The sequence below is a fragment of the Leptonotus elevatus genome, chromosome 10 (assembly GCF_054856555.1).
Source record: "Leptonotus elevatus isolate MCC_2025b chromosome 10, RoL_Lele_1.0, whole genome shotgun sequence".
Lineage (NCBI taxonomy): Eukaryota > Metazoa > Chordata > Actinopteri > Syngnathiformes > Syngnathidae > Leptonotus > Leptonotus elevatus.
The window spans coordinates 1843139-1860064 of record NC_141248.1 but is presented as its reverse complement, the minus strand read 5'-3'; the positions used below and the strand labels follow the sequence as shown (position 1 = coordinate 1860064).

The 16926-nt window shown below is 41.4% G+C and overlaps 1 protein-coding gene across 2 annotated transcripts in view; it reads right to left on the bottom strand.

Moving 5' to 3' along the window:
- LOC147166729 (casein kinase II subunit alpha) overlaps positions 1-16926 on the bottom strand; it is a 36169-nt gene that overhangs the window by 4991 nt on the left and 14252 nt on the right. For both annotated transcript variants that reach the window (XM_086086448.1, XM_086086449.1), the window contains exons 9-11: positions 15323-15424; positions 5433-5533; positions 5095-5243 (exon numbers count right to left, since the gene is read on the bottom strand). In XM_086086448.1, coding sequence (XP_085942574.1) covers positions 5095-5243; positions 5433-5533; positions 15323-15424 — 352 coding nt within the window. The remainder of the gene's footprint in view (positions 1-5094; positions 5244-5432; positions 5534-15322; positions 15425-16926) is intronic.

The window sequence follows — 16926 nt, the reverse complement described above, 5'->3', positions numbered from 1 at the left end:
AGTAATAATCAAAAACGTTTTTCCAAAAAGATTGAGGGCCCTGAACATTTTAAGAAAACTTCAGATAAATCATTGTACTGTTTAAAAAGTCACTGTAAACTGATATTTGAAGCTGCTGGAGTTTCTGGAGTCCCAAGCCCCTCCCAATGCAGGATCCTCCAAAAGTCTGCAGTCAAGCAGAAAGCTCTATTTTGGCCACCCCTGGCAAAATTGCATTTGTTTTATTAAAAAAATATCCCTATCTTCTTCATCCCAACATTTCCCCTATTCAAGATCGCTTCATGAAGTTTTGGTGTGGCTTAATAAGGTCAAAGGCCGTTATTGACTCAAACCCTCCCTATTATTTTATCTGGGCTTGCGACTGGCACAAACTAGTTGTGCTTGCTTGCCCGCCACCAGAGGCTAGAGGTATGTTTACAGTAGGGCTGCACGATTATGAAAAAAAAAAAATCACGATTATTTTGGTAGTACTGTAATTTCCGGACTATAAGGCGCTACTTTTTTCACTTGCATTCGACCCTGAGGCTAATACAACGATGCGACTTATCCACCAGGTCACAAGCGGGCGCACTATAGGAGGATCATTTGTTGACATTTTGCGAATCTGCAGTTGGTTGGGTGGCAGAAAATGAACGTGTGCTGTATAAATGAGACATACAACATTAAAGTTAGCGGGCGAAAATCACCCCTATTTAAGCACTTTAACAACCGAAGGAGGTTTACAGAGAAGTATAATATATGTATTGGCGACGAAATTCTTCAAAACTAATGATATGAGATGTGGGATGATGATAAACACTGGTCCGACTAACCTGTTACCTGGCCACACAGACCTCTGCTTTGGGGACATTTACTCTTTTTAATAGAAAGCCCTGGACCTTTTTCTACAGAAAAATTAAAGGCTTTCAAAAAAACCTGGAGGCCTACAATTATTTTGTTTCGAGGAAAGTTGGACCAGTCTTGTCAACCAAGCACAAATCCGTGACTGTGCTAAAAGTGGCCAAGCCCGTGGGTGATCGTAAAGACAACGGGGAAATCATCACTGCTCAATGCGACTGCAAAGCTGGGTAATCATTTTTCATTGATAAATGTCCTATGTGGTGCCAAAGGAAAGACGATGCAGGAGGTGTATCGCATTACACTAAGTTTGTGGAAGACGTCACTCCAAAACGTCCAGGTATACTCTCTTGATCGCTCACAGCCATTTCTTTCTTTTTTTGCGGCCCCTTTTGGTGGGGATGCGATACAACTTTTTTAACAGACCCCCAACAGGTACAATTGATGGCACAACAAGAATGAACCATCTTAATCCTCCTCCAAATGTGCTACATTTAAAACACACTGTTTCTTGCCACACAGCTCCCGTGATGCAACACGCGAAACATAAACAAAGATGAAACAAAGGATCCTCCTATAAAGGAAGCGCAAGAGCGCCAAGCAGAACAAAACAAACCAGTGAGCCCAAATACAGTAGGAGACAGAACGAGAGCGAGACAGTTTGCGCCCTCATTATGGAAAAGAAACCGAGAAGTGCAAAAGATGCTGCATTTAAGTTGAAGACAATTGACCTGCATTTAAGTTAAATCGACCTGTTTGGTTCTCACACTAACAAAGAGGAGTTTTTTGTTGTTTGTTGAGAGCGACAACAAAGGACTGAGTGGCTGACGAGGCAATTCTGGGTCTGTTCGTTTCCGACACTCAGGAAGACGACGATGGCACGAGAATTCCCGGTAATGACTGACTTTTCTGCTATAGTAGGCTGGTTATTTTTGTTACAGTAATGTATTTTTGTACAGCCATGTTATTAATGCACCTTTACTGCCGTGTTACTGGCAAGCACTCAAAAACGGATTTCATTGACTCATTTGACGTTATTGCCTCGTCAAAGCGCTGTAAGTTTTGTTTTGTTGTTATACTGTACTACTACTGTGACTGCAGAACGTGTGCTACATTATTTGTGCACCTCACGAATGCTGTTCAGATGTTAATAAATGGGACGCTTTGCGTTCCCAAACAGTCACCTCTGTCCCGTCAATCCCCTCTATGGTAGCGGAAACCTTTATATACCGGTGCAGTAGAATTAAAACACCTGTGGCTTAAAGACGGTGCGACTTATAAAGGGACCAATCGAGAGTATTTCCCCAAATTATTGAACCAATGGCTCTAGCTCTTCCAGTTATATCTCAATTAGAGAAGAAAAACATGGTGATTCTGTCCGGAATAATAATGATTTGCAGACAAGTCAAACTTCGCTACTTAAATTTAACGCAAGAGTTACAGTAAGACTCACATTCAAGGATCTGAAGATTTCATTAAAAAATATCAAAACACAAATCAAAGTTCAGTTAATTGTCATTATCTTTACTACATGGTGTGCTGGGAGTAGTTAGATAGGAACTAATGGTAGATATCTGGTGTGACACATTAAGAGGTCGGACTCACCTATGTTACTGTATGGTCAGAACGTGGCATGTTAAAGTCTCAGTCAAAAGATAAGTGCATTCCAACTTATTCATGTACGCTGGCTCAACGGATATATTACACATTGAGACAAAAGTTCCAGGTGAATTCAACGAACAAATTGAACTAATAAATGACCTATCACTCTTATTTAATGGGGTGCAATGCAGTTTGTCCTAATGGCGTTGCCGTAGCGTGACATCATAAACCAGCGGAGATCTTCGGCCAGAGGAGGAATGATTTGTATTTGCGAGCTCAGAGAGAGAGCCAATCAGTGATCTCCATTTTACACAGTGCAATTGATGGCACATCAATTGAAACCATGTTTACAAAGCACAATGACTCTTACTTCGTCACAATTATAAACCTGCATATTACTTAGATATGGTCCTGCCGCTGCCCCTTGCCCTTCTTGTCGTCTCCTTCCCCCTCCCCTGTACGCCTTCCTTCCCCTCCCCTGGGCCGGGGGTTCATCCGTGGCCCGGGTCTCGGTGCTCCGGGAGCCGAGGGGGTGGGTGTGTTTGGTGTTGTGCCCGCCCCGCTCCGGTGGACCTCCTGGGACCTCGGGCGGGCCCCAGTATCCGGGGGGCGAGCCCTATCGCCCCGCCGGGCTGGTCCCATATGGGGTGGGTGGGGGTTTGGTGGGCGGGTGCGCCTCCTGCCCCCGCCCGGTTGGAGGGGGGGCCCGCTGGTCGCTCCTCTTAACTCACTGCACTAGGTTTGCACAATACACTTTTATAGACATATAGGGCACATAACACACTTTGGGTGGGTGGGGTAGGGTGGAAACACCGTCTTCGCCCTACAACTCCCCTCCAATTTTAATGCACCACACAACTGGGGGGGGGGGGGTCGTGGTGGGGTGCCATCGTTTGGGGCAGACCGCAGTATAGAGCAGTGCTGCGGTCCCCTGTCCGTGTCACCGCCCCCCCCCCCCTATTAATTTTTTTAATGCACCACATACACTCACTGACATGCCTGGGAGGCGGGTGAGAGGTGTGGGGATATCATTTCCCTCTGCTCCGGTTCACTTGCTCCCAATTTTAATGCACCACACACACACACTTGTATATACACTGGGTGGGGTCACATTCAAGGTTTAGGGGTAGAGTTCGGCAGTCAGCGAGCTGGCAGACTCATTAACAGGGGTTAGCTTTCACTAAGAACGCTGGAGTGACGACCGGGGCCTTTCCCTGCTGGGCCTGGGGTTCGGGGTGCCGGCCGTCCTCCCCACCCCTCTTCGGCGCCGATGCCTGGGTGCGGGGGGTCCCCGGGGGCTGCCGGTTGGTCGTGGGGGGGGGGGGGCTGGCAGGGTGCTGGGGGGGGTGTCTGGGGGCTTGGAGGCAGCTGGGGCTGGGTTGGGGTGGATGGGGGGCGGGGGGGGGGGGAGCGGGGGCTGTGGACCGGTGGGGTGCCTGGCAGGCCTGCAGTGCCCCGTCCTGCTGCGTTGGGTTGGGGGGGCGGGCCGTGTTGGGGTGGGGGGCGCTCCTGCTCCTGGGTTTGCTCTCCGGCCGGTGGCCCTGGCGGGGCCCGGGGGCCGTCCTTTGGCGCTGCCGCGGCCTGGGGGGCCCTGAGGTGTTGCGCTTGCTCTGTCCTGGCAGGGGTCGACGGCTCCCCTCTTTGGTGGAGATTTTCATGCATGCCAGATCCACCACACCAGCATCTATCGAAACTCAGACACAATCTGCTTCTTCCTCAGGTTATTGAAATCGGTGGAGGCTGGTGTCTGTGGATCTCACTCTGCTTCGTTTGTCCTTCCTTCCTTTCGTCAGTCTCTCCTTTGGTCTCTTGAGGTCTCCCTGATTTGTTGGAATTTAGATGTTTCTGGGTTGGTTAAGAACTCTGGTTGGTGGCCCGGTGGGTGGTGTCTGGTCGGTGCTGGATTTCACTTTCCTTTGTTTTCTTTGGTCCTTCCTCGGGTCTCCTGACGGCGGTGTTCGGTATGGGATTTTTTTAATAGGTTTTTGGTGAACTAACGAATACACACATACAAAAAAATAAAAAAAATAAAATAAAAAATAAATTAAAAAAAAAAAGAGCGCAAAGATGATGACATTACCGAATGAACAATACTGAGCTCTTAAAAAAAAATATATATGGTCCTGCTTGTATTTTTAATATGTTTGGAATTTTATTTCATGAAACCATGACGGAAAAATTGGTCTCACAAACAATGATTTTGGAAGCATGCAGTGTGCTGTTTCTACAACTAGATGTCAGTCATGCCGAGCGCATGGACTTGACGTTAATGTTAGGTTTGGAAGAAAAGTGGGCATTCCGTCAAAGGTCCGTCAGTCCATCAACGGATCCATGGCGGACGCCCATTTCGCTGAGCGAATGACGGATTGACATTACAATGCCGTTCGACTTGAAATATTGACGGATTAACGATGACGGAAGGATGTCTTGACTCTTGACGATTGCCAAATGACAGACGATCAAAATTCATTGACTCGCCCAGCTCTGCTTACTTGTACTTGGGTGTTATTTTTTTTTTTTTAAGTTCCCTTTTTTTGTAGCAGTGCACTAAATACATTGTTGTACCACAAAAGTTTCAGAGAGACACCTTGTGCAAAGGACTTCAAGCAATTCCCATTTCGGATTGAACTCTCGTGACTGCATGCGAGTGCTTACAGAAGTAGGAGTGATCCATGGCCTCACGAGCAGTCAGCCGGGCCTGGTGATCGTAGCGCAGCAGCTTATCAAGGAAATCTAAAGCGTCCGGGCTGACCAGATGCTGATTTTCACTGTGGACAAAACGTTCCCACCGCTTACGAGAATGCCTAGAACACAAGCAAAAATTGTGCAAGATGCCACATATTAAACCTTCTTGAGATACAGAATACATATTAAAATATTGTAGCGGCGGAGGCTATGGCAAACTCAAAATAGGTTTTTACTCTTTTCAAAGTGAAATTTGCAGATGTGAGACACTATTAAAATCAAAAAACTCAACTTGAGTAGCACTTTACCTTCCAAGTATATCATTGAAGCGAGGTTCTAGCTCAATGTTGTACTTGTCGACATAGTCGTATAGATCTTCTGTTCCCAAAACCTTGGCTATTCTCACCAGCTAAATGAAAACAAACAGTCCTCTCAGATATATGGTAGATACTACCAACAATAAAATATAAATAGGAATGCTCTATTATTATAAATAGGTTTGAGTCATACAATTACTTCCTGTTTGGGCACTTTCGCAGACAGAAAGAGAGAGAGAGACAGAGAGAGAGAGAGAGTCTACTACTGGGTTAACAAGGTGCACATATAATGTTACATTTTTGTTTATTAAATGTTTGAGTCAAGGAGATGATTCTAAATATGTGTATGACAATTGACTTTACATGCGGCTGATACAGACACATGACATAAAACAACAGCAATACAATAAATTATCAAATATTTTCAACTATCCACTGCAATGTGCTCAAGTACTACGAGTTATTTCGGTTTGATACATTAAATGAGGTTTTCCTATGTTTAATTCAGATGTTGCACCTTGAGTCTACTGCCAAACGCGACTAACGTAGCAGCCTACTGTACTTTTGTTTTACGTCTCTCCACACAGCTAGCTATCATTGTTAAATGCAAGCACTTTTTTGCAAAACATTGTTTATGCAGTTGAAAATGTAAAAAAAAAAAAGCGTGGTCATGTCTTGAAATGAAAACAAACGTATATATCGCGCTAATGTACTACTACATTGGCACAAAACCTGCAATGGACTAGTAATAGCTAAGCGCACGAACCGAAGCTTTGTGGCTGGGGTCCCCTTCATGGCGTTATTGGCATACTAGCACTCTCTCTTTCCGCTACTACTGTACATCTTTCTTTGAGCACATATAGCATAAGCTAGCACTGGTGTGTCAAATTGTGGCACAAATACGATACGATATACTTTTATTTTCCCCGTGGGGAAGTTTTTCCTGGACTCCGTCCAGCTGCAGTTACAGTAAAGAAAAAACAACAGAATAGAAAGAGATAAAATTAAAGTTGTGGAGCCATGTCTCCGTGAACACCATGGCGCAGGCGTCCCCGGTGCTCGCGGCAGGCCGAGGTGAGGCTCCTCAGCTCATCCAGCTTGCTCTCCAAGGACCTAGGATAGAAAGGCTTTCCATCGCCCCCTTTTACATTGAGCCATGCCCAGCGCCATTTGTTTTTTACACTTTTTTCATTAAAGATGTGTTCTCACCGTGTTTATGATTTCCCTTCCATCTTTGAAGATGTGTGGGTCGCAAATTTGCATATGCCATCGCGCTACTTCAAGACAAGACCCGCCCTACTCTGCCTGATTGGCTAGTGGCTGTTAATTTGACTTATGCTATTGGTGGACCCTTACTGCCAGGGAATTAAGTATTTTGATTCGCTAAGGTGTGTATGGACGCATTTAGCGTGCCTCGTCAGGCCGAAGTCGACGGCTCCCCTCGTTTGATGGAGGTTCTTAGAGAATGCATGCCAGATACACCACACCAGCATCTAATAAAAATCAAAAAATAATTAGATTCTCCCACCGGTCGCTGAATCAATGGAGTTTGCCGTTTGTGGATCTCACTCTGCTTCATCTATCTTTCCTTTTGTCTGTCCTATGGTCTCCTGATGTCTCCTGGATCCGGTTGGAATTCTGATGCATCTGGGGTTGGTAAATTGTCCTGAATTTGTAACTGTTGGTGGAGGTTGGTGTCTGTGAATATCACTTTGCTTCATCTTTCCTTCCTCTGGTCCTTCCTCTGGTCTCCTGACAACTTCACGATTCTGCCGGGACTCTGATATATCCAGTGAAGGGTCTTGGATTTATAATAGGTTTCAGGTGAATTAAAGCGCACAAACATATGCACGCAAAAAAAAAAAAAAAAAAAAAGGAGCAATGATGATGACATGTTGACTCAGAAAGGCTGCCAAATGAATAATATTGAGCTCTCTCTAAAAAAACAAGACACACATATAGGGCTTGCACAGGAAATCCAGCACTGTGCCAGAGTATTTAAACCCTGTAATTAGGGTCCGAGCAGCGGTGGTGGAGGCGCCGCTGCAAGGCCCTATTGTTACGGAAGGAATTATTATTCATATTCTTCTCCGCAAACGTTCGCATTTTTGAGACACTAACTGTGAACGAAAACTCACCAAATTTTACACACACGTCGGGCCTGGCCAAAAAATTCGATATTTTAAAGTTGCCATACATGATAACAGAAAAATGGGTATGTAGCACCCCCTACATAGGTTTAACGGATCCCTGTCCCGCTACGATTGTCCTACGGCTACGAAAATTAGGTGGCACCTGTAGCACATCCAGACGAACAAAAAATACTTTGATAGCTGTACCCTAAAAAGAACAGGAAGTGATTTTTTTAAGCACTTTTGGTTCTTTTTTTTTCTTCTTCTTTTTTTTTCTTCTTCCAAAAACCTATTAGAAAAAATCCCATACCGTTCACCTAAACCAAACACCGCCGTCAGGAGACCCGAGGGGACCAAAGGAAACAAAGGAAAGTTAAATCCAGCACTGACCAGACACCACCCGCCGGCACTTTAGGTTAATGCTTGCTCCATTATTCTTATGAGTAGTAACAGAAATTAAAACTAATGGTTACATACGTCCACACATGAATACAGCAGCAATTAAACTTTTATTAAAGCCAGAAAAAGACCCCACCCTTCCATCAAGTTACCGTCCGATTTCACTAATTAACACAGATATTAAAATGATCGCTAAGGCTTTCGCATCTAGACTAGAAACAGTCATATCGACAATCATTTATAGCGACCAAACAGGCTTTATTAAAGGTCGTCACTCTAATAATATTAGGAGGCTCTTTAACCTTATTAGCATGTCACAGCGGCATGATAAAAAGGCAGTCTATCGTTGGATGCAGAAAAAGACTTCGACAAAGTTAACTAGTCATTCCTCTTTGCGGTTTTAAATAAATTTGGCTTTGGGAAGTCATCTATTCACTGGGTATCAGTATTATATGATTCTCCTAAAGCGAGTTACTACTAATGGGATTATATCTCAGAGTTTTACTCCACAGAGAGGCACAAGACAGGGATGCCCACTGTCCCCTTTATTATTTGCAATAGTTATTGAGCCGCTTGCATTAGCTACATGCCAGGAAAGAAGGATTCAAGGAATTCACTCTGGGGTAACAGAACACAAAAATAATCTATATGCCGATGATATTTTACTTTATTTAGAAAAGCCTGCTATTTCGTTAGGGGAAGTATTTTATTTAATAACTAAATTCTCTCATTTATCAGATTATTCTATTAACTGGAAAAAATCAACACTACTACCTATTACAGAAAATTCATGGAACCCTGCAAGCCAGGACCCACACTACTCATTTCCTATAGATAATTAAAAATATTTAGGCATAAAAATCTCACCTAAATTAGCTGATTTAATTCATTTAAACTTTACTCCACTTCTGGATAGCATTTATAGTAACTTGGAGCGCTGGAATAATCTTCCCATTTCTCTAATAGGACGAATAGCCACCATTAAAATTAAAGTTTTACCCAAAATAAATTATTTTTTCTCAATGATTTCATTTAAACCTATGTCTAACTGGTTCCAGTTGTTGGACTCGGCCGTTATAAAATTTTACTGGAATAAAAAAAAAAAGCAAAGATTAGGAGGTCTGGAGGCACCAAATTGTATGCACTACTATATAGCTAACCTGCTACAAGATATCATTCTATGGACACAACACAACTGAGATAATAACTGTTGGCTGGAACTAGAACATAAGGATTGTAATAATCTCAGACTTTTAGATTTACTCTTTATTACAACATCGATTAGGCGACACAATTGTTTTAAAAACCCAATGATTTCCGCCACCCTGACCGCCTGGTGGAAGGCACTAGAAATTACAAAAGCCCAATTGGAGCCCTGCGGGCTTTCTCCCATATGGCATAACCCCGACTTTCAACTTAACAACCAATCGTTTCATTTAGGTGTGTGGGAGCAGAAAGGAATTACACATCTCCACCATCTTTTCTCAGATAATTATGGGCCTGCTGAGCGGAGCAAGCAACTTCAACCGTTAAGTCGTGAGAGGCTTTTGTTTGAGGTGAGCGTATCCTATACAAAATCAATGGAATGTTGGTGCGTGACGTCTGTTGGTGCGTGAATGTGCATGTTTCTTAAAGGGGCAGTAATACTTTTAGTTGATTATGGTTAACTTCCACATTTCTTGAGCGATTTCAATGGTTTAAATTTTAAACTGTTCAGCTCATTTAAATGTTGGTTAAAATCAAATGTGTGTGCGTGATTGTGCATGTTTCATAAAGGGGCAGTAAGATACTTTTAGTTGATGTTGATTATAGTTAACTTCCACATTTCTTGACCGATTTCAATGGTTTAAATTTTAAACTGTTCAGCTCATTGAAATGTTAATTAAAATCAAATGTGTGTGCGTGAATGTGCATGTTTCTTAAAGGGGCAGTAATACTTTTAGTTGATTATGGTTAACTTCCACATTTCTTGACCGATTTCAATGGTTTAAATTTTAAACTGTTCAGCTCATTGAAATGTTAGTTAAAATCAAATGTGTGTGCGTGAATGTGCATGTTTCTTAAAGGGGCAGTGAGATACTTTTAGTTGATTGTGGTTAATTTCCACATTTCTTGACCGATTTCAATGGTTTAAATTTTAAACTGTTCAGCTCATTGAAATGTTAGTTTAAAATCAAATGTGTGTGCGTGAATGTGCATGTTTCTTAAAGGGGCAGTAATACTTTTAGTTGATTATGGTTAACTTCCACATTTCTTGACCGATTTCAATGGTTTAAATTTTAAACTGTTCAGCTCATTTAAAAGAGTCAGCAGGCCCATTCAAAATTTCGGCGGAAATTTTTCTAGTATTTATATCATATACATTCTTGCTCCAAAAATACAAAATAAAAAACTGAATTTTTTTACATTATCTGCAAGTTAAAAGTATGATAAAGAAACAAATTCCAAAACTTTGGGGTATGCTCCAACCGCCTGTTTTAGCTTAAGATATTACAAAGCTTTCTCCGAAAACAACAACAAAACTCTCAAAAATATATACGTTACTTTCGTATACTGATAAAATGTATTTACCCATCTTAAAATCGGAGACAGACTTGTCTATAGCTCCGGAATTTGACTTTTTGATTCAAGTTTGTGAAAACGTATTTAAAATGACAAAACACACAAATTTACAACTTATCCAATATTAAATTATTCATAGAACATACATTACTCAATATATGATGAAGAAAATGGGACTCTTAGCCTCCGACATTTGTCTCCAGTGTTACAAAACACTACAGCCACTTATTTTCATGCTTTATGGTTATGCACTCCGGTTATCTATTTCTGGACTAAAGTCTTAGAAAAACTTTCCGCTATCTTGGACTGTAGGATACCTTTATCTCCAAACTTGTGTTTGCTAGGTGACCTAACAACAACTGACTTACCACGTAAACAATTTCAATCTACACTTGTAGCCCTTACTATCGCTAAAAAAACAATTCTTGTTAACTGGAAAAATAAACAAACTCTGAATATCGACCAATGGTCTAACCTCCTCATAAATCACATTTTAATGGAAAAAATATCTGCCTCGAATAAAAACCAAATATCAAAATTTATAGAAACATGGTCTACGTATATAGAATCTAAATCTGGTTACTTAACTCCGCCTGTTAGCGAGAGCCACCACATCGCGATAAATTATATTGCTGTTTGTGTATTTGGCAATTTGTAACTAATGGTTGTGTTTTTATAGTCAGGAACCCAGTTGAGCAGACTACATCAAATGACACCTTACAGTCACCAACTCCTCAAGATTCACTTCCAATGGGCACTAAGGGTTAATATTCAGAATTACTGCATGCCAGTGGGTTAACTTTATAGGTGCTGTCCCCCCTGGCTGAGTGTGGACAGCTCTGCCCCTCTGTTGGCTGCTGGGTGGTCTTGGCCGTTCCCTGGGTCTCTTGGGGGGTGCTGCGTTGCGGTGCTCTCCCTGGTGTCCGGGGCGGCGCCGCCTCGGCGCGGTCCATCGCTCCGTTCCCGGCCACGCGGTTCGGGGTGGGTGGACCTCCAGGGTGCCCCGTGGTTCCCTCTCCCCTCCCCCTTCTTCTCCATTCTCGCCTCTCCCCGCCCGACCTCCACCTCTCTGTCCCTTCACCCTCATCACCCCTCCTCCTCCTTTTCCCTCTCTCTGCTGCCCTGCCGCCGCTGATTGCCCTTCTTGTCATCTTCTTGGGGGCGCGAGCCGTGTTGGGGTGGGGGCCGCTTCTGGGTTTGCTCTCTGGCCGGTGGCCCCTGCGAGGCCCGGGGGTTTTGCCTTGGCGCTGCCGTGGCCTGAGGGGCCATGGGGGGTTGTGCTTGCTCTGTCCTGACCGGGGTCGACGGCTCCCCTCTTTGGTGGAGGTTTTAATGCATGCCAGATCCACCACACCAGCATCTATCTAAATTCAAACACAATCTGCTTCTTCCTCTGGTCGTTGAATCGGTGGAGGCTGATGTCTGTGGATCTCACTCTGCTTCCTCTATCCTTCCTTCCTTTCCTCAGTCTTTCCTTTGGTCTCTTGAGGTCTCCCTAATTTGTTGGAATTTAGATGTTTCTGGGGTTGGTGAAATATTCTGGTTTGTAACCCGGTGGGTACTAGGTGATGTCTGGTCGGTGCTGGATTTCACTTTCCTTTCTTTTCTTTGATCCTTCCTCGGGTCTCCTGACAACCTCACAACTCTAGCTGGATTCTGAAGTATTCGGTTAAGGTGAATTAATGAGTATACACTCACACGCACGCACACATGCACACACGCACATGCACATACTCACGCACATACAAAAAAAGAGAGAAGAGAAGAGAAATCAAAAAGAGAGAGAGAGCGATGATATGTCGAATCGGTAAGATTACCGAATGAACAATAGTGAGCTCTCTCAGAAGAAAAGAAGAAAAGAAAGAAGAAAAAACCCGGAGTGAGGTATGAATATTTGAATGGCAAATTTCGACCCATTTTTGCACATTTACAGGGGTCATACTTTTGCCCCCTTGTCCTACACGGTTAACCCGATTTACTTCAAACTTGGTCTGTACTATCTCAACATCTGGGACAATATCAGGTTAAAAAAAAATCTTCAGTTTTTGTCGGGCATCAAATTTGGAGTTTCAAAATTCCTATTTAACGAAGCATTCCCAGCCTACATATGTACACATATGTAACAGCCTATGACCTAAAGTCTATTGGTGCCATTTGCTAAACCTAACAGGAAGTAGTCCAGAGGCGGGACATCAAATTTTTGGTTTCAAAATTCTTACTTAATGAAGCATTCCCGGTTGTGCGTTTCACCTAGAGTTACCAAAATTTAAAGGCATATATAACAGCCCTCAAGGTACAAAAAAATATTTTAGAGCTATATGCTAAACGTAACAGGAAGTCTTCAATTTTGATTTACTTTGGAACTTGTTGCCAATGTTTTGGCCGAACAGCCCTCAAGGTACAAAAAACTATTTTAGAGCTATATGCTAAACGTAAAAGGAAGTCTTCAATTTTGATTTACTTTGGAACTTGTTGCCAATGTTTTGGCCGTTTTATAGGGGACTTATTTTAACAAACTCCTACAGAATTTATCCGATTGTCTTCAAACTTGGTGTGTTTCATCTTAAGACGTTGAAGATGAAAAGTTATGGAAAGCTTTTTATTTCGTCGCACGCTGTTGCCGTGGCATGCACTGTTTGCAAAGGCAAAAATTCCTTCTTAATGAAGCATTACCGGTTGTAAAAAGCACTTAAAGGCAGTTCCAAAATTACTCTTTAACGATGCATTCCCGGTTGTACGTTGCACCTTGTGCCATGAAAATTTGGAGGCATATAGAACAGCCCACGACGTACCATAAAGTCTTTGGGAGCCATATACTAAACCTAACAGGAAATCCGCCATTTTGATTTACTTTGGGATTTATAGCCATTTTTTGTGGTCATTTATAGGGGTCATATTTGATCAAACTCCTACTACAAAATGTATCCGATCGTCTTTAAACTTCGCATGTTTCATCTTAAGATGTTTAAGATGAAATGTTATCGAAAGCTTTTTATTTTGTCGCTTGGCGTATCCGTAGCGATGCATTGTTTGCAAAGACGAACGCAGCTTTTTTTTTTTGAGTCTTAACGTGCAAAAAAACGAATGAAACTTTGCACACACACATCAGACCTGTCATGAACATGAATATTTTAGAGATGTCTTGTGCAATTTGCAATAAATGGCTCAATTGTGCCCTCTACACATTTTTATGAAGCATTTCTGATAATATGATTCAGCTAGATTTGTGAAAATTGGGAGGCATACCTACTACCATGCCTAAGACCTACAAAAAGTATTTTGTAGCCATATGCTAAACCTAACAGGAAGTCCGCCATTTCTATTTTATTTTGGGAATTGCGCATCATTTTTTTTACCTTTAAATGAAACTTTGTACACACAGGGCTTGGCAAAAACATTAAAATTTTAGACGGTCCTTGTCCTATTTACCAGTGCCAATACCCTGACGTGCCAGTACCCCAATGTGGCCCAGGTTGCGAGGGCCCTTTATAGCTGCTCGCAGCTCTAGTTTAATCATGTGTTTCATGTGAATGTGAACTCGACTAATAAGAGCAGCAATGCTTTTTTTTTTTTTATACGTAAAGGACTACTGTCAGACAGTCCATTAATACTGACGGAATGTCCTAAAATAGTAGTGACAATGGAAGCACAGGTAAAATAACACGGCAAATCGACAGACCAGCGATTACAGGTTGGCTCAGCTTGAAAAAAAATGGTAGACTGACAATGACGGAAGGGGGCACTAGACATCGAGGAATGACGGAACATCAAAAATATGTAAAATGCCCACCTCTTCTTTCATTGAATGGCAAAAGGTACAACAAAGCTGTGTACTCACCAAAGATGGGAGTTAGTCACATATGTGCAAGTCATATCAAAAACAAGTCTCAAGTGGGAAAATAAATCAAGCAAGTCACCAAAAAAGCAGGTCTAGTCATTACTTTGTTCGAGCAAGTCAAAAGTCAAGTTATAAAATCTTACTCAGCTACTCAGCACAACGGATACTCTAAATTGGAGTAATGATCAAATGTTTTTTCACTGATTAAGACTAAAAAAGGACATGTATCTCTCGAAAAATTTAATGAACACATAAAGAACATATCGTTGCTGTCCTGTGAAAAAAAAGAAACAGTTTGCACACTGTTCCCTGACCTATTTAAACTATTTTAACTCTTTCTATACATAAGAAATACGTTATAAAAGTCATAGTCACCACGCAAATGAGGTATTTATGCGTCATAAGCGTTTTTCTCATGCAAGAGTGTACAGGAGGGTCTGACGCAGCTTCTGACTGAAAGATTAGGTTTGACTCCAATGTTATTTTTATTTTTTTAATGCCAGCAAGTGGCAGCAAGTATAAGATCAGAAAATAAGGGGGTGAACGGCTCTCTATAAAGACTCGGTCCCATCGTTCATATTGAAAAGCCGTTCTAGATTTATTTATGAATGTCACATCACTAATATTTATAATCATCTCCTTGACTCAAACATTTAATAAACAATAAAGCAACGTACCATGTGTGCTTTGCAACCCAGTAATAGACTCCGTCTAGCTTTCTGTCTCTCTCTCATTCTCTAACGTATGTGCCCAAATAGGAAGTAATTTTGTGACCAAAACCAGAATCGTTTACAAAATATTCTTGAATAAATATTGTATTTTTTTTTTAACACTAAAATCTGTTTGAGATCCGCAATTGGCAGGCAATTGATGGCGCTAGAGGGGTTTGAATGAATCAATAAAGCAAAGCAATTGGGCTATAAAGAACTCACTCTTGAAACCGTATTTACCTGGTCATAGTTGTCATGGCCGTGGAAGAAAGGCTCTTTCCTGAAGATCATGCTCGCAAGCATACACCCCAAGCTCCACATATCCAGACTGTAGTCATACATCTGAAACACAGAGATGCCAATCCTGCAGTAGGTCCATGTACAATTATTTGAATAATACTGAACAAACTAGGTCTGAAAGATTATGGAAAATAATCTATTTAGGGCCCGAGCAGCGACTGCTGATTTAGAAAACCATATCAATGTATAATAAAAATGCATGGTCACATAGTGCTGCGTAAGAAATAGCAATAAGAAATGAGACTAACAACGTCTTTGCAATCTTGTTTTGGAAAACTTCATTTTCTACACAAATTATTAAAGTTCAGCTCACAAATTTTAAAATTAACTAGTGGTTCTTGTGGTTCTATTAGGGGATGTTGTTGTTATTTGTCAACTGCGGGCATGTGAAGCCCTTTGGGACTCGTGTGTGATTAAGGGCTATATAAATAAACTTGACTTAACTTGACTAGTTCAGTTCATAGTTAATAACTGAAATTTTCCGAACTAAGTTCATTGTTCCAAAAATGAACTAGTTCATAATTCAAGCCTTTTGCTTTTTCACACCTTCATTTTCAGTCTGAAGCATTATAATATCCTTATCTCTTCATCATATTTATTTTATCTTATGTTTACAAGTCTTGGGACTTAGTGGCTAACCTGGGACCTCAGGGTTTGTATTTTGTGCCATGCCATGTGGAAATGTATGTTAGAGTATTAAATCCTTGAATTATGAAGAAAGGAAAATTCCTTCAAAATTAAACTTTAAATATAACTTCAAATGACAGGAAGAATTTAGTAAAAACGTTAAAAAAAATACTGTATAGTGTATACTAATATGGTAATTTAAAAAAAAACTAACCATTCCTGAGCGTGTTGTCCTCTTAGGGGCAGTGTGGTGCCGTGCATGCATGGAGTACACGTTTACAATGAGGTAGAAGAAAGTTGCATTTGAGCTCTATTAATATAACTTGTTTTTCACATATCGGGGGAAAAAATTGTGCCTGTGAGTAGTGTTATCTTACTTGTATTTATGTGTTTCCACAGCGTTTGGTTGTGAATATTCATTATTTGAAGGAATATCACGCCCGAAGTTGATGCAAATTTTCCCGTTAGCATTTGAATGTGATACAACAATCACTTTAGCATTAGCGTTAGTGGTGTTTTATAAACAAAGTATGTTTTGTCAATTGAGAAAATATCTTTGCACAGCCGCCAGTGGTCAGGTGCTGGTGGGCAGCACACTGATAAGACTTCACTTAATGAGTTTCATTGAGGGAAAACCCAGCTTTCTAAAGTTAAAGAGTTAATTCATGATTTAACAAGGGCACAAGTATTTTTATCCCCACACACAGAGCTGGCTAGATAGCTTTGAATAGTTTTGTTTCCTTATTAAATAAAAACAAAATTTTAAAAATAGGCTATATTTAATGTTTACTTGGGTCATCCTTGTATAATATTTCCTTTTTTTATTGACGATCCCAATGTCTATGTAGCTCTATGTAACAATATCATAGCATATATAGCATAAAAATATCTTTACAATAGCCTTATTTTTTGACCAT